This window comes from Strix aluco, chromosome 2 (assembly GCF_031877795.1).
Source record: "Strix aluco isolate bStrAlu1 chromosome 2, bStrAlu1.hap1, whole genome shotgun sequence".
NCBI lineage: Eukaryota > Metazoa > Chordata > Aves > Strigiformes > Strigidae > Strix > Strix aluco.
Window position 1 is genome coordinate 73,581,148 of NC_133932.1, and position 25,490 is coordinate 73,606,637.

At 38.6% G+C, this 25,490-nt stretch overlaps 1 protein-coding gene across 3 annotated transcripts in view; it reads right to left on the reverse strand.

Annotated features, from left to right (window-relative positions):
- MYO16 (myosin XVI) overlaps positions 1-25,490 on the reverse strand; it is a 402,721-nt gene that overhangs the window by 301,496 nt on the left and 75,735 nt on the right. The window contains exon 1 of one of the 3 annotated variants that reach the window (XM_074815321.1): positions 20,533-20,885. The exons of the other annotated variants lie outside the window; for them this stretch is intronic. Within the exon in view, the coding sequence (XP_074671422.1) occupies positions 20,533-20,560 (28 nt within the window). The 5' untranslated portion in view covers positions 20,561-20,885. Of the gene's footprint in view, positions 1-20,532; positions 20,886-25,490 lie in introns of those variants that run through there. 3 annotated transcript variants of the gene reach the window in all.

Here is a 25,490-nt window from a genome sequence, read left to right on the forward strand (position 1 = left end):
AAGCATTACTTGATTAGGCCTGTTTTGTCTATCCATTTTGCTATATCTGTAATTTCATCATCAAAGGACCCCTATCTCATTCAGGGCACTAGCTGAGTAGGGCTGACTAAATGACCACTTTGTTTTCTCCTTGTTGCTTGACATATGTCTGCTACTGATTACCATTCAAACCCTGCTCTGAAAGCATAATTAATAATTTCCTGACAGGCTTTTGTAAAGCTCACATCATCACAGCATATACATGTTTCACAAATATTTATATATTTTCATTTAAAAAAAGAGGAATAAAGGGGCATTCCTATCTACCTTCTCTACTGAAGAACTGAAAGACAATAATTTTCTTTTTAAATCACTAATTTTGAGTGTCCAATTCAAGAATTCTAATTATTTTCTTCAAGTTTTTTGTTTTGCTTTAAAGGTGTAGCATTCTATAAATTATTACGTATCATAATAACATAAAATACTATCAAAGAGATAGTTTTAGGTCTGCATGCCAATCACTCCATAAATTATATCTATTACATTATATATTTGTTATGTTATACTATTTTATATTATAAATTAAATATTGTATTCTATTATATATTCTATTATATGTACTCACTATGAATTAGAACCCAAGGTCTCAAACCGGGCTTTCAAAAACTTTGGAGCATACATTTATGCAAAAAATGCCCAGAGTGTCTGGCTGAGAAACTCCATGACAGAAGCAGATGCAGAATACAATTCTACAAGTCAAGTTCAGCCAACTTCTTTTAACATAGGCTACCTTTTCCCTCTCTGTAATTTCTGTTCCTTTCTTAGCATGCCCTTCTAGTTAGAAGAAAATGACTTGCCAAACTAAAAATCTGGAAACAAATATTGGCTGGCATTAAGCCAAAACACAAACCCTTTCTTCTTGCATGTCAAAAGCCAACAACTCCTTCTGTATAAAACAAAATTTTCCTTTTGACCTTAAATGATATGTTTCATTTCTGAGCACGTTGGAAAAGACAAGGAAATGAAAGGGTAGCTCCATAAAGCTGCAGAAGATATAGCTTTATTCCCTGTTTCACTCCCAGTGTTCAAAGCATTCAATCAAATAGGAGATCTGCACTCAGACCATCCTCAGCCCGAGGTAGTTTGTGACTGCATCTCCTTTCTGTCATGAGATGACTGGGGAATGAGAAAACTTCAAATCTTCCCTATTAGAATTGTTCTGCTTTATATAAAATATTTAAGTACCCATGCCTTAAGCTTACACAGTATTTTTGGCTTGTGAGACTCTAAGCTTATACCCTAATACTTCTAAATCTGTGTATAGTGCCTGCCAGCCAGAGTCACAGCCTCAGAGGGAAAACCAGCTTGCTGTGTTAAACCATGTTTGACAATGCAGCTAAGAGTCCAGCTGCACAAGAGTCTTACCTCTGCTCTGTTATTTACTTCTCTTTTATGAAGGGAAGAAGGAGCGCTTGGGCTCCAACAGACTACAACTGAAGTTGCTGTCTATATCTGAAAAACTCAACTGAGGGTGAGAATCGTTGCTGTTGTTCTAGTCTTAGCTATAAATCAGCACTGTTTGCTGACAACAGACTTTAACAGTATCTTTGCTTTTCCTCAGTTTAGCTCATGTGCAGCCTCTGCTCTTAGGAGGAACTCATAGCGTTTGCTGCCATGTGACAACTGAGCCTGGTGCAAGCTGTAGGACACCTTTGTGTCACAGTGCTCTGATCCTCCAGGGTCAGAAATCAAACAAATTAGCTTAATGTCTTGATCAAATAAAGCACAGCAAAGATGAACTCATACAGCCAGATTCCAGTCTCAGGAAGGATGTGTCTGGCTTAGTGTCCTCTGCCTCTCCACTGGGATGACACTCAGCCTGCATGAGTGCCTGTCTGTTTGCTCCAAGAACAGTGCTTGACTGCCAGAACTGACCTCACATCATGGTTTCCAGTGTGTGGTTAGAGTCAAACAATTCAGGCAGATTGAGAAGAGGACTCTGAATCCACTTGGGCACTGGTCTCAGCTGAGAAGTAATGAGTTGCAGATGGAATTTTTTCTCTCAGCACATCTGGAACCTGATACATCCCAGATGAGATCAGTATCTGACTGTGGATGTAATAGCTGCAGGTCAGCAGCCTCATTAGGTTAAGCCTGGATTACACAGCAGAGTATAGATGCAGACAAGATAACGTCTCTGAATTAATCTTTCAGATGCTCATCTTTAAGGCATGCAATGCTTGGTCCCAGTTTTAGAACCAGGCAAGTCTCTGCTCTGACTGTGGTGGGCTGTTGAGCATGGGGAACAGCCAATGGCGCAAAAGGCAGAGCTTCCTGACTATCACACAAGAGAGCTGGACTCAAAGCCAGGAGGGTTATAGACATGCTTCTGGAGGAAATTCTGGGGATCGCTGAGTGCCACTTTGAGCAGGGGATTAAACAGCAACATCAGATCAGGCAACCTCTGTCAACAGGTTCTCCAAATTCTCTGGATAACCTGTTCCAGTGCTGCACTGCCTTCTATCAAAAATGCCTTGGTTTTTTTGGTGGCCATTATCCCTTGTTACTACTGTCACTAGTAAGAAGAGTTCAGCTTTGTCATTTCTGTAATTACCCTGGTAGCCTTCTGCTGCCCTCCCTTCACTTCCTCGATGTCCATCTTACACTGGGGGGACCAAGACTACACACATACTTGCAGGTGCAGCTTCACTACCTCCAAGTAGAAGCAACCAATGACTTCTCCCAGTCTGCTGGCCACACTCCTCCTAATATAGTCCACTATGTGGGTTGCCTTATTTAAAACCAGCGTGCAGGGCTGACTCCCATTCAACTTTGTGTCCGCTGTAACCCCTGCCTCCTCTTCAGCAGGGCTGCAGCTCAAGTCAGTCAGCTCCCAGCCTGCACCAACACATAGGGTTAGTCTGTCTCAGGCATGATAATATGCACTTCCCTTGTCAAACTGCCCAAAATTTCTGTCAGCCCAATCCTCAGGATTAAGCTCTACTATTCAAAGTATGCCAACCACTCTGTCCTAACTGAGCACTGACAACAGTAGCAACAGCTTCAGCTGTAAAGAAAACCTCCAGGAAAAAATAGCTGCTAAAATCCACAACTTTATTAGGCGATGTACATTGTTACTGTTTAAAGACTGACAACTCAGCTACAGCCAGGCTCAGAAGAGAAGTTATTAGACCCTCCTAAAGGGTAACATGTGCAGCAGGTCTGTCCATCCTTTTCTTTGCTGTATATGAGAAAAATGGCACAATGCATCCCACTGAACTGGTACAAGAACCTTGTAAGGGACCCATTCAAATACCAGAAGATATATGGAAAACATTATCTCAATCAGAGCTGGTTTTGAGTACACTAGTCAGGAGGCAATGTGGTAACATGAGGAAAGGTTTGTGGGTAGGGAGAAAGATTGCCTTCTGAATCAATTAGCATAAGAGTTTATATCTCATCACATAAGATATCATATCTGAAGATTGTTTCATGTGGCTCTTGCCTCAGTGTATGACAAATTACAGTTATGTACAGTGATTTGATAAGGTCACTGTGACTGTCACGGTATATTGCACTGGATACCTCATTAGCAGTGTCTCCATCAAAACACTGAAAAAGCTTGCCAGGGTATTACTTATTTAATGAGATGCCCTGGACTAAAACAACTAGAATAAACATGATTGTTGGTATGTATCTGCTTTTAAGGTCTGTATCTTCTGTATAAGCACACAATATAAAAGCCTTTATGAAACAGTAAAATATCAAAACCAGAGATACTTTTATTATATCACATTGGTTATTAAATAGCACAGGACAAAGGAAGTCACTGCCACTGTAACAAACAGGAAAAAAAATGTTTCAAGGCTGTTTGCTAGTGTAGAGCTGCTTCACTGACTGGGTCCACCCTGCACCACTATAAAGAGAAGAATCATTGCTACAAAGCAACCTGTTCAAAAAAATGTAGTAGTTTACTCACAATTGGACAGAGTGCCAATTGTATTACAGCACAAATTACAAGCTTGATCCTGCCTGTAGGAACAAAAGATTTCTAAGTAAAGAGGAACTTGCTTTGGATTGTCACCAGTTCTCACTGTGAAGGTGAGAGAAGGATTATTTTGTGGCACTACAAGCATCACCTCCTGAAGAACATGAAGAGCTTGGGAAGGGTGATGGGACATAATCAGAGAGGAAGAATGTGATTGCTACAGGCATTTTCTTCTATGTCTTGCAGGTGATTTGAACCCAAGTAAATTTACGGTATGTAGGAACATTTTTGTCATACCTTTTGAGAAAACATATCAATACAGCTTTCCTTTATATTTCCATTTCTTATGGCTTTATGTCACTTAACTTCAGACACTTTGGCATTTAAATTGAGAGTCTAGTCATCCTAAAAAATGCACCTCAGATGGTAATTCACATTGCCTGGGGGTGATTATATTCCTTTCTAATCTGGATCACGTGTCAGAAGGCATTTCCAGAATGTGAAGCTGAATGACTATATACATGTTCACACAGGCACTACAAGAAAGTTTGCCACTGTGCTCATATGTATTGTATTTTGACTTTTCATGTGATACAAATATTTGCTGTTGAGAAGTAAGTAATCCTGGATCCTGGGAATAGTGTATTTTGCAAAGTATGGCAAGTTAAACCACTTGTCTTTTCACTAAAGGCATGCACACAACCAAACCGCTGACATTGCTTAATGCAGCAAGCATCTCAAATAAGGTGACACAGAATTACAGTGCATAATGCTTAAAGCTACAAATTTGTAAATACTGAGATACATGCTTAGCTCTATTTATGTAAACAGTCATGTTGATTTTGATGACATTTTAAACAATGAATGATTAAGCTTCTGGGTATTTGAAGGACTATGGTCTTTACAGCATAAAACCAAAATGTAGAAGGCTTAAATTACCTGGAAAAATGGCAATCTCATATTCTGAGAGTGTATCTACTTGAGACTGTTACCTAAACAATATTCTTTAAGCATCTTGAACTCATTAAGGGGAAAAAAGGAAAAAAACTCCCTGAAACATACACTGTGCTTATCTTGGGTCCTCTGACACTTCAGCTACAATCTCAATCTGTTCTTGCTAAAGATATGATATCAGCCCCTCTTCATAACTACAATTAAACACCTATATTCTAATTTAGATACCTGAAATTGTCCTGAATTTCAGAAAGATAAAATATTTGAAAATTCCAACAACTTCACTGAACTGTTAAATAGATTAACATTTCTGAAATAACAAAAAAAAAAAGTCAATTTTTCATAAATAACGTACTAGTACAGAACACTTAAAGCTAGTTAGCTAAACATATTCACAGTACTAACAAAGATATGTGAGAAAAGTATGCAGTAAGCAGCAAGTGCTTTGGCACATTCGGACTCTGATACATGGATTGTGTAAATTCATCCAGTTCAAAAAGCTGCATTAATTTACACCTCATGTTTGATAACAGAAATCAGACCAGAAACTAGAGCACTGACCCTTTCAGTAATGCACTTTGCTGTTATAAATAATGACTTTACTATACATGATGATTTTCTGCTACCAAAAATGCATATTATTTAAATTTATTATATTAAATTAGAAATAATAATTTATTAGCATTTATGCAGCTAAAGTGAATTCTGCATGAAATCAGTGATACAACAGCCTAACTGAAGTTATGGTGTCTGGACCACAGATCAATGCACTTTTTAGAGGTGTTCTCTTCAGAAATCAAAAATTATTATATATTGTCTATACTGATCTTTCAGTTTCAAAAATAAATACTTCTTACACACAGAAGGGGCTGGATTAGTTGAAATCTGTCTCAAATTGTGCTGTTAAGGTCAGTATCAAACTACTTGGATTTGAAAATCCTTTGTTCGGCACAGGGAAACTTACCATTGGAACAGCCTCTCCATTATGTTTATTAAGCTGTAACTGAAGCGTGGTGCTCGTAACCACTCAGCCTGATTCTAACAGCTAAAGCGTTTTCATGAGGTCAGCAGTGCTCTGCTCACTGTAGTGATGGGCTTATTCTTTTTCTTTTTTTTGGTTCCCCTCCCCACCCCATAAGCAGATAATCATGAGGGAGCAGTATAAATGTAAACTATTTACCTTATAAAGAATGTAAAGAATTCAATTAATGCCAAGTCTTCTGAGAATAAATTACATTGCCGTAAAGGAGGTGATGTGCTTCTCCTGTTCTTGGCTTCCACATAGCTTCTTTTGGGTGTAATTACAAAGTTAGGGCTCTTAAATGACATATAATATACAAAGCTTTCTCATTTTCTGCTTGACAGCCAGCCCTGGCTTTGCTGAAGAGCAATCCTGAGCACATTCAAGCAACCATCCTCTTATAAAACCCTACTCTTGAGTGCTGCTCTTCAAGAGCCTTTCGATGTGACTAGACTGGTAAGCAGGAACTGCAATCAATTTTCAGCTTGATACCAAGGAAAAGTTACTTATCAGACACTATTAATCAACTCTACAGGCTTTCTAATAGAGTCTATTATCTATCTATCAGCAATTCAGTGAGGTTACGGCAGCATTCTCTAAAAAGTTATTATATTTAAATCAAAGAATCTACCAATTTGGGATCTTGCCTTTGTAGTGATAAAAGAGAGCCTGAATAATAATGAATCAAATATAACAGAGGGCTCTGCATTGTCATTTGTGATTTATGTCATGTAGCAGTCTGTAACATATGGATATTTTATGTTCTAGGTAAAAGTCATTAGATGTGTGCCAGCCTATTCAATAAATGCATCCAAACTGCCTGCCCATGAACTGGCCTTTAGTGTAATAAAACACAGGTTTCAAATACATATGTAAGAAGTTCTTCCCATTTTTTAAGAAAAAATATTATTATTATTTTCTTTTGACTGTCTTGAAGCACAGGGAACTCACAGGTCTGAATGGTCTGACAGAAACTGTGTATACATAGAGCAGTACTCCTCATCTGTGGATCACATCCAGAAACTACATGAATGCAAGCAAAATGAACAGACACAATCTGCTCGAGCTCATACTATTTTTTTTGGTAAAGCTGCTGTCTCCATAACCTCTCTACTGCTGTCATGCTTCTATACTCCCTTGGAGGATGAGACAAAGGTCTGGATTCCCACAAACCACAGCATACCTCGAGCACCTTCTGCAGCCATCAAAACCTTTTGTAAAACAAACTAAAACACCACTGTCTGCTCTGGAGCACTGGAGTTTCCAACTGAAAAGACTGCATACTCTCAGAGATGAGTAAAACACATTAACCCATTCATCTCTTCTCATATAATATTCCAGATAATTGAGTTTTTAGGACATGAAAGTCTGTCCTCAAGCTGGATTCAGGGCTGTATTGTAGTATCTCCAAATAATGACTGTCCAGACAATAGGCTGAAACACTACCTACTGCTCTTCTGGACTTTAAGATAGGCTTTTGAGAAATTAGTTCATGAAACTTGGGATCCAGTCTCCCCTTACTAAAAAGAAAAAGAAAAATTATATTGGATACCTCTATTTTAGTACACAAAAAAGGGGCAGGAAGTAATCTCTGGCTTGCCAGTTAATTATTATGTACTGGCTCATGTTCACATGGTGAAGGTTCATGCAGAACAAATGAAATATCTAGATTGCATAGCACATGGTCCTGATTCTCCTGTGATTATCACACTATGCTGTTGTGCTCTAAGACATAATTATCTTTTTTTGTGGCTTCTAAATTTCACAATGTCTAAAGTGGAGGATGCACTGCAACATAGCAGAAAAGAATTTTACAACATAAAACCAAAGGTGCTTGTATATGTTCTAGTAAGTAGTAGGAGAGTATGTGTAGGCAGGGAACAGTACTTGAGGCTACAAAGCCTTTTGAAATAGATGGAAGATTGGACAGGGCATGGAGCAGATAATCTGAGGGAGTTTCATCCACCCTGTCTATTGGAAGAGGTCTCTAGATACTGTCCATAGCCTTTGACATAGAGAGGGCTAGCTAGAACTGTTCAAAACAGCCGGCGAGCTAAATAACAATTCTGTAAACTATCGGAGGTCCAATGCCTTTCCTTCTTTTTTATGAAGTGTAGACAGACCCTTTGAAGGTCTTCCTACAAATGCTGTCTAGCCACCTTATCTTTCCTTTTGCTTGCAGCAACGGAAGTGGTGCGAAGGGCAATTCTGCAGGGCAATGTATTTCACCCAAGGAAGAAGGAACTTACTTGCAGTAAGCTTAAATTTCATTGCAACATAACTGAGATTACTTGGTATCTTCTGTGACAAGAGATTCAATGGTTGTTAGGCTAGCCCTTATATCCATGTAGTAGAAAAGCAACATTATCATTTCTAACCATAATGAAATAGTTGTACAACGTTCCTAGACAATGTAGTACCAAACACTGCTTACATGTTTGAATAAATTGTGTCATGACTAACCTGTTTTTGAAACATTTTCTGGAAACTGAGTAACAGGTTTGGAAATTATGATGGGAAGAAAAAATAGAAGATTCACACACACACACACACAAGTAACATAATCACACAGACTTTGTTTCCTTAGGAAAATCAAAGCAAAATATTCTTATATGTTTCCCAAAGATTAACAATATTATTCCTAAAGCAGCTAATTTTAAGGTTTTTTTAAGAAATATTGTTAAGTCCTCATGGCAGGATCTTGTCCTGGTTTAACCAGGATAGGGTTAAGTTTCCCCAGCAGAGGGGGGGAGCTCTAGCCGGGTTATTCAGATACCATGCGGACATCACATCCTGGCAGGTCACATTTTCCTGGCGTGGGAGCGCGGTGCACTCGTGGTTTTGTACATCGTGCTTCCCACTGCTGTATTTGGTAGCTATTTTGCTCTGTTCATTGCTATCACTATTACTGTTATTGTTATTGTTGTTGTTTGTTGTGTTGCTATTGCACTGTTGTATTAAACCTTTCCTTATTTCAGTCTTGGGGCTTTGTATTTCACTCCCTTTGTGGGGGAGGGGCAGCGGCCGTGTGGTCTCAGACCCCGGCAGGGGCTAAACCACCACAGATCTGAACAGAGAGTTTAAAGTAATCAGAAAGCAACAGTCATCTGATTCAAACTGACTGCACTAACACATTTTTTTTAAGATATATCTATATATAGACAAGTTAGAAGAAAAATTAAACTGGCTTTTTGAGCTAACCCTTATAATCTTTTGTTCACTTTTGGATCTGTGAATTTATGTCACCCATTATTTGGGATTTCCAGAAGTATGTTCCAATGTATATTTGATAGATTAATATAAAGCACTTAATAAGTCTTGTCACTCAGAAAGGCTTTGAGAAAATAACATCAGCATATTTGGTCATATTTTAATAATCTAAATTGCTATAAATCACACCAACAGCCAGTAAAATTCAAGAAGTTCCAAATCAGAAGGCACAATGAGAGCAAGGTCTTGTCAAATGACAATAAAAAAGATAAGAAGCAAGAGATGAGAAGTTCTCAAAAAAAATCCACCTCCTTTTAGTCCTTGCACAGACGCAGTTGTCTTAATTTGGTTGCAATGCAAAACTTATGAAGTTGCAACTAAGCTGTGAAAATAAGTTATTTCCTTACAGTGCAGTAAATGGAGATGTAATAATACATTAATCTCTAGTCCACACTTTCAGATATAGGACAGAAAGGAGGTGGGGACTTGCATCTGGGAACAGATGTAGTGGAAAATTCTTCCTGCCATCACAGTATAATATAAAGGGCTTGTTACTCAGACCAAGGACACTCAGATCACAATAAGCAATGAAAAACACTAAGACTGTTGCTGATACTTCTAAATCTGCAACGTTGAAGGGTGAATTCACACATAGGTGCTCAGTGAGAGGAAGCCAAAAATCATAGCTGCTAAGCCTCAAAGGTACTGAGAAAGCTGAACAGCAGCAGAAACAAATTTTACTATAAATTAATGTCTGAACAAAGAAATCAGATTGTTTCAAAACCTGGGGCATTTCTTTCATCACAGACATTCTCAGATATCACTATTCAGGCTACAAATATGTCAGGAATCAAGAGGCATACAGCATCTGAGAATTACAGAAAACACAGGAGAAAAACATGTAAATCAAAATTTGTGAAAGCCTTCATGCAGCAATTTTAGTAAAAAATTTAAAAAAAAAAAAAAAAAAAGTATATGTGGATCAAGACAAAGAGGATATTCAGAATCAAGCATCACAGATAGTCAAAAGCCAAAAGGGAAACAGTGGTTCATAGACCTAACCATAAGGACTGGCAAGCACACAGGAAAGAAAATCCTGTGCCAAGTGGACTGTGGTTCTACATGCAATCTAATCATTTACAGAGATTACTGTAAAGTAAAAGCATATGGAAAACTAGTTTACCGTACTGTGGAGCTAAAAAAAATTCTGTAGCAGAACTAATATACAGGCCTTTGGTCACTGTTCAGTGTACATCAAGGGACTGCCATCTCAGTTTTCAAATAGCAAAAGGATTGGAAGCAGGCCCTCCTCCTTTCTGCAGAAAGGCAACTTATCTGGAATATTGCATTCAATTCTAGACAGTCAAATTGGAGCAGTTCAAAAGAAACTACCACAAATGGTTCTGGGGCCTGAGGGACTGATTTATGAGGAAAGATCAAAAGAATCAAATATGCATAGTTTAGCTAAGCAGTGACTAAGAAGAGACAAGTTAACAGAAATTTGAAGGGTGAAAGGGAAAAATAAAGGTTATATAGTATAAAAAGGAAGGGAATTTGGAACAATAACATGAATTTAATATAGTGTAAATTTAGGCAGAGTACCAACAAAAAAATAACACATATGGATGAGATTAACAGGTAACACTGCAAGATTCCTTGTTTGGTATAGTGGGTGGATAGCCACAGAAAAGCACCAACACAGGCACAGCAGTCCAATGTTTCTGGCACTCAGGGCAGCTCACTCGCTCAGCTCTGGCACCTCTGGATGGCCCTGCAAAGTTCTGTAAAGACAACCCTCCAGTAAAGTGGAGAAGCAACCTCGGAGAATTTCTGGTATGTAGAGCTACACCATTGGCATCTGAAAGACTTCTCTCCCTTGTGCTGGGATTATAGTTAATGAGTATGTCCTAGGTAAGCCTGGACTATGGTTACAATAGCAAGGACAGTTGCTAGTCTGAGCTGGATCATCATGGATATGTGAAAATGAAAGTAGGCTGAGCAGCTGTCCTAACAACAGAGTTTACAATAGTCTGTTAATGTCACCTTCCACGTCTACCATCTAGCATTATACTTGTGGTCATATAATACTATATCACAGCTGTATGGGCACATATAAGAAGTGCAGAGAATCACTATCACACTTGCTTGCAAACATGCATAGCAATATTATTCCTGGGTTAAGTTAAAAGGGGGAAATCTGATTGATCATTTGTCTGAAGAAGAGGAAGAAGAAGAAGAAGAGGAAGAAGAAGAGGAAGAAGAAGAACTGAACAGCTTCATCTCATCTGACAAACTGAAAATAAGCATAGTGTCAGTGGATGGACTCCTAGTCTACGGGAAACTTCCAAGTTCCTTCATGGAGGAAATAACAAGACAAAAAGCTATTAAAGAAACTGAAGGTGAAATCAAACAGAAACTGTTATTGCAGCTCCAACATTACTGCTCACAAGACAGAAAAAGTGTCTTTTAAAGACACAATAAATCTATATATTCATTGATGATTAGGAGGACTTAAGTATGTAATTTGGATTGCCTTAAGAACTTTACTTTTCACAACTGTCTATAAGATTTATACATATCACTTCTGTAACTAACATTATTAGAACTGCATCTAACAAAATCAAATAACTGTGTCCAAAGCAAAGCACCTGAAAAGGTGTTCATTTCATCTGTAATCTGAATATAAAATTTCTCCCGTTTCACATAAACTGAGTGCTAAGGGATACATTGTTTTCACATATTTTCTTAGAGCCTCCTGCAATAAGCTACCTAAAGACAATACTGCTCTTTCCACGAAGACTGACAAAAAGGGGAAATTTCTATATGCCTGCTTCCCTCCTCCCTTTACCTCAGCTTAGATGTCAAGATTTACAAACCTTTTACATGAGAAAGCTTTGATTCCTTATATAGTAAAAGGATCACATTTGAAAGCTTTCAAAATATGACCTTAATAAATTTCTCCATTTTCTGTAGATGTCTTTACAAGGTCCCATATATATTTAATATGTCATACTTCGTAACAGGATTTGCACCAAATGGGACCACAGCAGGACTCCACCAGCCTGAGGTGGTATGGCCCAGATCTGTTGCCTGTCTACATGCTCTGAATATAATTTCGATCTCTTCCGAAAAGTCATACTGCATAGAGAGACATTCATAACAGGATTTACAGCCATAGATGTCAGACGCCACATTTTCCTTCTTCCCAAGAATAATATTTTCTGTTTTAAAATCAACTATGAAGTAAAAGAGAGTAAAGCACACTTCCAAGTCTGTATTCTAGCTCGGTAAAAACCTAGTAATAGACGACTAAATGTTTTTCCACTTCTGTGCTGTGCTGTCCTGTCTACACTCCTTGCCACTTCCCACTTTTAATGGCCAAAAGAGATTAAAATGGACTACATCCCAGCATTCAGAATCACCTTACAGATGGGGGAAACTTGCCAGGGACAGTTGTCTTTGCGTGTACCAGAATGGCACTGGCAAGGAAAACAGATTTGGCGATACTACTTGCATTTGTGTTTCTGCAAGTTACAACTGATTGATCCATGTCATCTGTTATCTGAGGGTATGTCCAGTAGTCAAAATATCAGAACTTGAAGATTTCTTTTAGCAAGTTTTATTTTGCTGTTGTTTGCACTGAAAGCAGTTGCTTGAAAGCAAACAAATGGAAAACACACCTTTTAATAAACAATCAAACATTATTATTTTAAAATTGGTGGTGCTCCTTTATGATATATTAAAAAAATTGCATTAGGACAACTCTTTATCTGTTCCCACTCAAACTAAACATCTGTTGGCTTAATTGATTTCCATTTGCTTAGGAACAAATTAGAATTACTTCAACTTAATATTTTACTTGCTTCAAAATAACCATATTTATACTTTGGCAATTTTGACACAGGTGTTAATTTAATTATCAACAAATATTTTTTCTTTGGTTTTAAAATTTACCAACTATGCAAAATTTACCATGATGCAGTATATTAATTTGTCTGAAATGAGAAAGAAAAGGAATTGTGATTATTTGGAGCAAGAAGTTACTTCAGGAGTGAAAATATGTTCCTTAGACTCAAAATTTTCACAAACTTTGTGAGAAAAAGTGGCTATATCACTACAATTTCACATGTGGAAACAGAGAGGTTTGAAGGTTTTTTGCTATTCTCTGTTCTTGCAGCAGTCTTCTCAAGAATGTAATATCAGAATTCTGAAGCTTCACACATGCAATATGGTGAGAAAATATGATAGTTTGACCTTTATAATCTTCTTTCATCTTCTTTTCAGGGTGGCTAGATTTCTTTGCTATCAGCAGAATCACTGTATTAGAAGAAAAAAGCAGTCCAAATACCAAAAATATGAGATTTCTTTATAATTTCCTTACAAGTTCACAATAAAGTTTTCCACATAAAATGCTGATGCTTCTCTCCCATGACAGATTTTTTACAGTGTGAAACAAAATGATGACATAAAAATTATTTTGGGGATGACTGTAATTTCCATCAAAAATATTATAAATAGAACCTATTTTTAGTTGAATACAAAGTTGGAAAACTTGTAGCCTTCAATTGTCCAAGTTAATATTGCTCCTCTTGCTGTTATTTCAAAATGTATTTTTCCAAATATCAACTTAATATATATCTTCATCTTAACATAATTTCCAAACGCTATTCTAAGCAGTTGTTATTGTTAGGAAAGTTGTTGTCAGTTGTTACTGTTAGGAAAGTTTTATTTACTTGGAGGCACACTCGACAAATTATTGGATGACCAGTATTACAAAAGTGCAACGATAACTGGGCTACTGCCAGCTCAACATATATTTTTCTAAATATCATGTCCTGTGTCTAAATACAAATATTGAATTAAAGGTTCTTTTTACCTCTTTCCTAGCACCCAGTGTCATGATTTCTAACTTTTTGATATTTAGTCAAGGTAGAAAATTAGTTCAAATTAAAAAATAACACTGAGTTTCTGTCATTGTCACATGAACCCAGGAACTGGAGAATAAAAATAAGTAAATAAGTCTAGTATTATAAGTATTATAAGCTGGCACAGAAGTATTAGCATTCATAGATTGTAAACAATTTCCTTTTTTTCCTGTTGGCCTGCACCTATCCTGTGATTACAGTGCAAGAGACAGAAAAACAGAGTTTAACAGAAGTAAAAATGTTCTTGCTGTGGCTCTCTTTGTACTGAGGTTTGCAAGATTAAAACCATTTGTTCTTGACTGCAGAATTAAAAAGCAATTTTACCTAACTTTTCAGATATCCTTCACCACATCTGAATTATCATAGAATCATAGAACAATTTGGGTTGGAAGAGACCTTAAAGACCATCTAGTTCCAACCCCCCTGCCATGGGCAGGGACACCTTCCACTAGACCAGGTTGCTCAAAGCCCCGTCCAACCTGGCCTTGAACACTTCCAGGGAGGGGGCAGCCACAGCTTCTCTGGGCAACCTGTTCCAGTGTCTCACGACCCTCACAGTGAAGAATTTCTTACTTATATCTAATCTAAATCTACCCTCTTCCAGTTTAAAACCATTACCCCTCATCCTATCACTACACTCCCAGATAAAAAGTCCCTCCCCATCTTTCCTGTAGGCCCCCTTTAAGTACTGGAAGGCCACTATAAGGTCTCCCTGGAGTCTTCTCTTCTCCAGGCTGAACAACCCCAACTCTCTCAGCCTGTCCTCATAAGGGAGGTGCTCCATCCCCCTGATCATCTTTGTGGCCCTCCTCTGGACTCACTCCAACAGGTCCAAGTTCTTCTCATGTTGCAGGCCCCAGAGCTGGACACAGTACTACAGGTGGGGTCTCATAAGAGTGGAGTAGAGGGGGAGAATCCCCTCCCTCAACCTGCTGGCCACACTTCTCTTGATGCAGCCCAGGATATGGTTGGCTTTCTGGGCTGCAAGCACACATTGCTGGCTCATATTCAGTTTTCCATCCACTAATACCCCCAAGTCCTTCTCTGCAGAGCTGCTCTTAATCCACTCATCGCCCAGCCTGTATTTGTCCTTGGGATTGCCTCAACCAATATGCAGGACCTTGCACTTGGCCTTGTTGAATTTCATGAGCTTTGCATGAGGCCACCTCTCCAGCCTGTCCAGGTCCCTCTGGATGGCATCCCGTCCCTCCAGCGTGTTGACCGCACCACACAGCTTGGTGTAATCAGCAAACTTGCTGCAGGTACACTCAATCCCACTGTCCATGTTGCCGACAAAGATGTTAAAAAGCACTGGTCCCAATATCGACCCCTGCAGAACACCAATTTCAACTCCACTTGGACACTGAACTGTTGACCGCAACTCTTTGAGTGTGACCATCCAGCAATTGTGACCAATTATCATACTGACTAAACTTTTTTTAAAAAAACCTGCATTGTATATCACTGATACATCAGACTCAGATTCGGTCTGTCAAAATGGAAGATGAAATACTGTGTACTGTATTAGCATTCCTTTCATCAAAATCCCTTTATTCCCCCAGAATTGTTTTATGCATCTTCACAGGATCTAAAAACTCCCAAGCAGTGGCTTGTCACACATAGCTGCTCCTCTCACTCTTTCTGGACTCCCAGGGAAGATGACTCCTGCCTCCTCCTCCCAGTCTTATTTTCAGAAGGCAGGACCTCCCAGTCATGCTAGGCATCACATTTCAGTAATAATCTTAACCTTATCTCATAGGTCAGTGTCATAAGTGTGTACAAGCAAAAGGAAGTTTTCCTTGCAGCCATGTTGTACTTAGCTCTCTTACTGCAGAAATAAACAATAAACCAGTGTTAGCTGACACCATCATGAAATACCAACCTAAAGGGGTGGCTGTTGAATAAGGTCTGGTACAAACATCCTGCTTTTATTTACAGCTCCTCTTCCTACCACCCACATAATTTTTACTCTTTTGTGTGTTGAGCTCCTCATTGGTAGCAGAGGACATGTCTAAGAGGACATGAAAATTCTCTGGGACACCATAAAATAGACTAAATAAATGAGTACCACCTCCCACCCAACACTGGAAGAGATGAAATCCTGTTCATGGAAGGAAGAAAACACTCTGAAGACTCTGCTAGTTCTCTCATGTCACTAACCATCCAGTGTGACAGAGCACTTATGTGTCGCTGTTACTGGGGTCATCACACATCCTCCACGTGCCACCATAGAGGAAAAGGTTTCCTATATTGCAGACCAACTAGGGATCTCCAATTTTTCTTTTCAGGCTCCTCTCTTCTTCTTATTTAGTCTAAGCTGCAGAATCTCACTCTATTGAAACACAGATGAAATTTTCACAGGCTGTCTCACAGTAAGAAAACTGACACAAAGGTATCACGTGTTTCACCCACAGTATTGCCTCTTCATCCATGGGAGAATCAAGTTTGAGTCCCCATCCTCTGTAAACTAAAACTAATGTATCATATCACATCTTTCCCCACCCCTTTCCAAGCTGCATAAGGTTCAGGTAGACCTATTGCTGTGGCACATGTCTGGAGCCTCAGAAGTCTCTGGGTGATGTGAGAATGGTTGAATCCCTTGGGAAAAGCACACAGATGGAATTTAAAGTGCTAAATGAGAGTTTGGGATGATATGCCTCTGTCCTCCAAAGTATCCTGGAAAATGCTAATGCAGTCTGTCCCATAACCCTGGCAAAAAGGGACAGACACCACCATGGGTGAAACATTCACTGAATTATGTTGAGAGTTCTAGTAGTTAATAATTTCATTGAAACAGAAAATGCATTGAAATGGCAAGCTATGGAAAAGTGGGGTAAAATTAAATAAAATGGAAATCATAACCATAACCCACATAATTTATTTTCTTTCATTCATAAATATGACGGTAATTTTGTTATCAAATACTCTATGAATTAGTGTGAAAAATACTCAAGATGACATCTGTAAATACATTACTGCTGGCTTCTGCCTTTCAAGACAAAGTTTATATGATTAGGGTCTCTGGCACTGCAGACTAAAGTCAAGACCAAATTTTGTCTAATGTAAGGAAAGACCTCTGTAGTACATAGATTTTTTAAATACTATGATTGGAAGGAAGCAAAAAGAAGGAATAAATCAGTACAGACTACAAGATACCTAAAGAGGATACAGCAAAATTTAAAAGCCAAATCTTTCAGTGCATCTTCTACACTAATTAATTTTCTTCATGGACAATCCTTGCCATGTATTCAGATGCTGAAGGTTATAAGGGCTAGATGTTGGAGAGAATTACTATATCTTTTTTATAACTTGCTTCAAATCCTGAATTAAATTCACCAATAAACATCTAATTAGTATTTCCATCCCGGATTTCTGTAAGCATTGGTCTGTAACAAAGCACAATTCAGTGTTTCATAATTTATACAAAGGAGATAAAGGAATCGGAAACAGAGATAATCCAGAAAGAATGGAAGTAGACTCTGATGTTCCGATATGATGATCCTAATATTTGGATAAATTCACTTGGCTCAGACTTTCAGCTGGCGTGATTAAAACTCCTTAGAAAGGTTTTAATTCTGTTTGCATTTATGCACCTCTACAGCATTTGCAGCAGAAATTAGACTCTCAAGTAATGAATTTAAGCCTCCTGACTGAAGTACTGTTTTTCTTAGTTACCTTTGCAGATCCCTCAGAGGAAGTCCAGAGCACGGGTGGAAAACCACAGCCATAACATGTAAATGATGATATTTATGTCATAACTAGATATACAAGGGAGAGAAGATAGCAGTAAGGTGCTGCCTAATCTGCAAAATTACATTCATTTGTACAGTCTGTCACACAAATCATTGAGATAAAATGGTACCCAGCAGCTGGCAGATAACATGTGGTACTCTCCTATGAACTACTGTTCTCTCTTCTAAATAGCTTACGCTAGCTGATTGCCAAGAGAAGCTACTAGCACAGACAGGGACAGCTCTCAGCAGCAGCAATACTTGGCTGCAAAAAGGAGATAGGCACTAGTAGTGACAACATGAGCTCCTCAAACAGGCAGACACATATACAACTTGTGTTTTAAATGCTGCAGGTGCCAGCTGAAGACAACATGAAAGATCCTATGACAAGATGGTCACAGTGTATCTCATTTTCACAGTCTTCTAGTGGGAGAAATGCACTGAAAAAAACAAAAGAATATTACTAAAATTGTACTAATGCTGTAGGACAATAGCAATAGCCCTTTTCTACTCAGATCTCCACACTTAATCTCTGCAGAGATTAAAAAAACACAGTGCAAACACTTGCAAAAGCCAGGCACATAGCACTACAGTTCATAAAATATTGGCTTTAAAGTGCCATTAATTTATATCTTTTAGATACTTCCCCTTTCCTCACAGTAGACCAAGAGACACTGCTCTGCAAACACACTTTCTCTGGTTCAATGTCTTTTCCTTCTGATAGAGAAATCATTGGTGAAGTGGATTAAAAACAAAAAGTGGGGTGTGAAGAATCACATCCCAACCCCTGTGAGGTTCAGCTGCTCTCAGCAGATCTCAGAACACCGCTGGTGCTGCCACTCCGCAGGCAGCCCTGGCCCATATTTGATCCCAGCTGTCTGCCAAACACAAACATCAGCAACACTATTGGCATGTTAAGTCAAATAGTAAGGCTCAGGGGAGGATCCCAGAGGAAGTGTTTCTCCTTCACAGGTGGAGATGGAAGCACTTTTGCCAATTCTGTATGGAGAAGCACAGGCAGTAAAAAGCCCTTCTGGCAGGCTCCAGCCAGCAGCCATTGTCTTCTAAAGCATACTGTTTGGAAGGAAAATTGCTCTGTGATAAAATACCCTGATTTAGTGAGAAATCACTAATTACAAAATTCCAAATTTAGAAAAGAGGAAACAAACAATATGCCAAAACTGATGCTGTAGATCACCTTTCCCTCTGCTGTGCTTTAGTCCTTCATCCCTGACCTCTAACCAATGCAGTGAACATCCCAAGCAGTCATCATTCACTTCCTTTTAATGAGAGAACCTCATGGTCATCCTCATCTCTTTCCAATTAAGGAACCTATAGTTTCATTGTAGAGTTATATATTTAATATGCTATTGAACACACACATACCCATATACATTTACTACAGTTTCACTTTAAGAAAGTCATCCCAAAGTGAATAAAGACTGAACAATACTTTTCTGACATCTTCAAGATAGTTATTATGCCACAAATTCCTCATTTGCATTTATCAATTCTCATGACAAGCTCAAAGACTTATTCTGCAAATGCACCTTTAAGACTATGCAGTAAAACTAATTGTGCTTCTCTGCATGAACCGGGAATTTAGGCTTGTAACTCCCACCAGTATTAAAAGCAGTTCCATACACAAGTCCCACTGAAACCAGACAAGAGGAAATCTTCATAAGTAATTTTTCCTTGAATTGCTAAAATACTTCCAGGGCTTCTTAATTTCATATTAAAACATCAATGAACCACATTACTCATTTTGTAACTGTAACACAGTATTTTAAAAACAGTTTCAGAAATGTCCTTGGTACACTTAAAGTCATCAAAGACCACAACCTGGAGAGAAAACCTTTTACAGCAATCTGCTATTTGTCATGTAAAAACAGTGACATAATCACTAGAAGTCTGAAGTTTTCCAAGTACTGCAGTAAAAAATATACACGGCTAACAAAACTACTACTGGCTGTCCAAAACAAGTATCTAAACAAGAATTAATTTATCGGATGTAAAACCAGCAATTTCCACTCAGATCCTGAATGCTTGAAAAGGCAAACCCAAAAAGCTCAAAAAATGTGCAGCTAGGAAGACAAGCAGCCTTGATAGGCAGACCAAAAAAAATGCTGCTAGGAATTTGCACTGCATTGACTCAATACATTTAGCACAGATCCTAATTTCAGCCTTTAAGGAGGAAGCTTGCATGATTCAAGGTTAAAAGTTCATTATTATTTTTCAAGTCTGTCATGCCAAATAGCTAAATATTCTGACAAGGAGGGGATACAAGCGTTTGATTTACAATAGATGACGAGATGTGCTCATAATTCTGAAGCTATTCTCATTTGTATTACCCTCATAAAGTGTAAGAGCCATGTCTGAGGTTATCCTTATAGGCGTCTTGAACATAACGCTATGAATGACATGTTTCTTCTTTTTGGATATTATTTTCTTTGGCGATTAATTGAAACAAAAGTTTTAAGAGCTGATCAGTATGAACTTCAGAATGAGAGCTTTATCACACACACAATGAAGTTGCCTCTGAACAGAAAAAGAAACACTGTGCTCTGCCTGCATATTCACATGCAAAGTAACAACTCCCCTTTCCGACTACCACGTTGACATCATGCAGCATCTGCCTTTGACTTTTTGCATATGCATTGAAAAGACACACCTCAGAAAATAAAAAGACAGTTTTAAAATCAAAATAACCATTTTGTTACTTACAGCATTTGATAAAATGGTAATGAGACATTCTCTCATCTCAGGCTGTAGTCTTGCTACAGGTTTCAGCATTCTCTTCTGCTACAACTGTCATGCCCAGAAAATGCATTATTTAGAGCCCTTCCTCAGGTATCCAGTATACCTCAGAATACATTATTTAATGTAGTTTCTGTTCCAGGATCTTGCAGAGGCTTCCAAGTCATCTTCACCCGACTGCTGGAGTTACAATAAACCTCTGTGCGTCTTGAACCATGACTACTGCACGTGCTATTGTAGCACAATTGATTGACACCGCTCCTAATCCCACATCCCCAGGAATAGAAGAAAGATTTAATTGGTGTGCACTTGCAGCCACATTCTTCCAGCACTGAGGTGTGCTGCTGCACTGCGGCTCTCACAGTCCTGCCAGTTAATGGCTTTTCAATAGCTTTCAAATGGCAGCAAACTAAGCTTGATGAGTGGGCTCGAATGCAATAGCAGAACAAGGGATCTTAAATTTTATTTGTGCATGTTGTTCGTGTGCCAAATGTGACCAGATTCTTAGCTGGTACTAAAACAGGATTATTTTTAGTTGCCACCAGTTGCTGTGTGAATAGGAAATTGAATATAGGCTGCCAAAAATAACCACCTGAACATCACAGATCATTTTTCAGTATATAATAAGGTAAAAATCAGGATAGAGCTCACAGCCATCTTCAGACTCTCCTGGTTTATGCATGGGTTCATTTAAATTGAGCTAAGAAACATGCTTGTGTGTACATTCCTTGGTATGTTCTTGTTTTGTCATTTCTTTGTATTACATTGTATCTTTTTCACGGATGGAATATTTATGTCAGAAGAAAGAAACTGCAAGCTCTGCATGTTTTATATCATGTGCATGCTATCTAATGATATTTTAATCACTGATTGTAAGACAAAAAGCCTAAGAAAATGCATCACTAAGAACAAGTCCATACAATTATTTATCAGGCCATGGAATAACAAGTCAATGTATACTGACGCATTACCCGGTTTCAGATTAAGGGCACACAAAAGGCAGACCTGCATTGTATTTTAAACACCCAGGCTGCATCATTCTCTGAGCACAATTCCTGCATTACTTTTCCAAGAACAGACGCCCAGGAATTTGACTACTACTTCTTCAAGAAACCTACGGCGGAAAAAAAAATTTTAAGAAAACTGTGCTCAAAGAAGATTCATGTTTGCTTACCATGTGTCATGCTTACCAGTCATCACTTCACTGAGTGAGAGCTCTTGTAAAGGGAAACTGATAGCCCAGCCATATTTAAATCTTTCATTTCTCTGAAATTTATATGTATACTATTTTTATATATATACAAAATGTATATTATTTTGTATACATACCATTTTTAACAGCTACGAAGTGTTAAAGGGGCTATAAAGAGAAAAGGGTCTAACTCATTAGTGAGGATTACTAATTCAAATTCTATTAACTATGCTGCAAAGTTCCCATAAGAGCAGAAAGATATATATTCACAGGCTTCCAGTGATCCATTAGCAAAACCCTTAGGTGAAATCTCCCAGCTCCTAACGGCCACATATTTCAAATCTGGTTTTAGGTATAATACACACAATAGTTTTACAGAACTAATTATTTAGGTGGGGTTTTTTTTCCTGAAAACCTCATTTTTCAAAAGAAAAAGAAAAAAATCTAGAAATAACCAGGGGAAATAGGGATAAATTATATAAATCACAATACAGTAATTACATTACCATGGAAACTTTTTATTGTAAAGCTCAGAAGTCCAAAGTAATTAAATCTAGCCAGACTTTCTTTCACACCTATACAACACTAGGTCAGTTTGGGCCATATGGCTTATAAAATATACAGAGTGTTTTAAGAGGTAATGTTAGTCATAGTTCATGAGCAAGTGTCAAGTAGTCTGACAAAAAGCCCTTTGAGCAATACTTTTTGGCAGAGACATTCCTGACAGGTTCATCTCTGGTGGTACTGCCGTGTCTAATAACATCACATTTCCACCAACCCACGCTGGTTAAAACCAAGATTTTCTGTAAACACTGGTGAATGGGACCGATGGACAAAGGATGCTTTTCTGAAGACAGAAATAAAAGGAAAAGGAAGTATTTCTGAATATGGCTTGAACAATATGTGGAGAAAACATATTTGGATCTGTCTCATTTCACATTGTAATACATGTGTTTATTGAATTGCCATAGTGAAACTTTAGGATGGTGGAACTTGGTAGCATTTATGTGACAGGTTAGATTGCATACTCCATCCCACAAGGAATGAGAGAGAATTCAACAAGGCCAGCTCCTGTATCTGGGTTGGGGCAACACCCAGTATGAATACAGGCTGGGTGATGAAGGTGTTGAGAGCAGCCCTAAGGAGAAGGACTTGGGGGTACTGGTGGAAGAAAAGCTGGACATGAGACGATAATGTATGTTCGAAGCCCAGAAAAGCCAACAGTATCCTGGGCTACATCAAAAGAAGTGTGGCAAGCAGGCCAAGGGAGGTGATTCTCCTGCTCTACTCCACTCTTGTGAGACCCCAACCTGGAGTACTGCATCCAGCTCTGGGGCCCCCAACATAAGAAGAACATCAACCTGTTGGAGTGAGTCCAAAGGAGGGCCACAAAAATTATCAGAGTGATGGAGCACCTCTCCTATGAGGACAGGCTGAGAGTTGGGGTTGTACAATCTGGAGAAGACAAGGCTCCAGGGAGACCTTACTGTGGCCTTCACATACTTAAAGGAGGCTTCTCAGAAAGATGGGGAAAACTTTTCAGTAGGGCCTGTTGCAACAGGACAAGGGGTAATAGTTTTAAACTAAAAGAGGGTAGATTTAGACTAGGTATAAGGCAGAAATTTTTTTGCGATGAGGGTAGTGAGACACTGGAACAGGTTGCCCAGAGAGATGGTGGATTCCCCATCCCTGGAAACATTCAAAGTCCGCTTGGACTGGAGTCTAAGCAACCTGATCTAGTTGAAGATGTCCCTGCTCATTGCGGAGGGGCAGGTTGGACTAGATGAACTTTAAAGGTCCCTTACAGCCGAAACTATTCTATGATTCTATGATTCCACAGTCTCTTACAGAGAGTACCAAGGTACAGGACAGACTCTTAAATGCTGCAAGCCATTGACTTCATACTTACAACAGACTAACTGGGAACAGAGCTGCTGTCTGTATGTCCAACACGTCTCCGATTTCTTCTCTCCTAACATGCACTAGTCCATGTAAGCAGGGAAGAACACGGGGCTGTTTCACAAGGAAGCGTCTGCAACACTACACCCTAGCTGGGGACTGTGACTTTCAGCTGAATCTTTGGACTGTGCAAGTCTGTGGGGTGACATGTGCCCACCTGCAGCACGGCACTGTGTCCTCTCCCCTTCTCCAGCAGTCCGTCATATGGCCAGAAAGTGTGCTCAGCTGCTCAGATATGAATGGGAGCCTGAATGTGAATGAAAGAAAGGCACCAACTTTTCAAGAGTGACACCTGACAGATGTCTACCTCAAAAGGACTTTCATTTTAGAATATCACATGCGCTTTTTTTAAAAAAATATATAAAATATTTCATTTTATTGCATGAGTAATTATCATTAGTGGGCTTTGCAGAAGAAGTGAAATTTTAAATGGAAAGAAAACAGCATTGTATATTGCTGTCAGCATGAATTTCTGATGCATTTTGAAAGGCAGTATTAAAGCAGCACAAAAATGAGGGAGGAAAGGTCCCAGAGAAATGTTAGAATGAAAACACTAGGCAGAGTAAGTGGCATGAAATGGAGAAGGAAGAGAAATGAGAACAAGTGATAACTGCACGTGCAGAGACAAGATGAACCTTGAGGAGAAGTGGCAGCTAAACTTGAGGCAAAAGGAAGCCAAAATAGTAATACTGAAGAGGAAGAAATCTGGTCCATCTGTTGGAAATACATATGATTTTCACTGCAACCTTTTTCTAGGCTGGAAAGTAGAGAAAGAACAGCGAAGAAACTGCAGTACTCATGGTGGTAGATGCCCATGTCAAAACCAAAGATTTCAAGTGTGAGAACAAAAAGATTGATGTTTCTGAGCCGAGCCCAAAGGAAGGAACATTTTATTGTCAGTGATTTTACAAAGCAAATTGTACAATTTGCTTATTCACAAGAAAAAGGATATTAGTCATGTTAGATATTTTCTCCTGACTGAACTCCAGAAATGAAAAAGGAATTCTGAAGAAAAAAAACCAAAATATATAAACAGCACTTAAAATCCAACCATGTAAACTATGGAGGTATATCTGGAAAAGCTCTAAGTGCACTGTAAAACTGCCTTCTCTGAGCATTAGGGAACACAGGCATGTTTTCACTCACAGCCCCACTGGTTTCAAGAAGACTATGCCAGTATTTAACTCTACAAAGAGGCACAAGTGTACTTGGCCTGGGGGACAAAGACTGAGCTGATACTGAGCCTGGTGATAAAACATTTAATATTGATGTATTTGATTTTGTCCAGCTTATCAAAAACAGAGATAAAATAGAATCAAGGTCAGAAAACAAGATACATTTAGCCCTTCTGGAAAAATTCTTTGTCACCTCTCCTTATAGAAAAAAAGAGCCACTTTCATGCTATGTACAAATCCAGCATTCAATGAAATTATAGGTGTTTTAAATAGAATCTTGGAACTGGTCAGCCATCACTAGAATAGCTATTTGTCTTAAGATAAACACACATTTACGGATCATCATCGTAGAGTAGACACTACTTTCACATCTCAATTTTCAAGGCTCAAAGCTTGTCTTAGAAAAAGCACCTATGAAATGTTTCCTACAATAACACAGCAAACAAAACCACTGCTTTAAAATAAGGTCTTGCTGCCAAGAACTGACATGCTGCATTGTATTCATGTCATGTAAATATTTTGTTACTCTTCCAGCATCTTCTTTTGAAACAAACAACTGAACATCTAATATTTTTATCATCTCAGTATTTTATAAATCA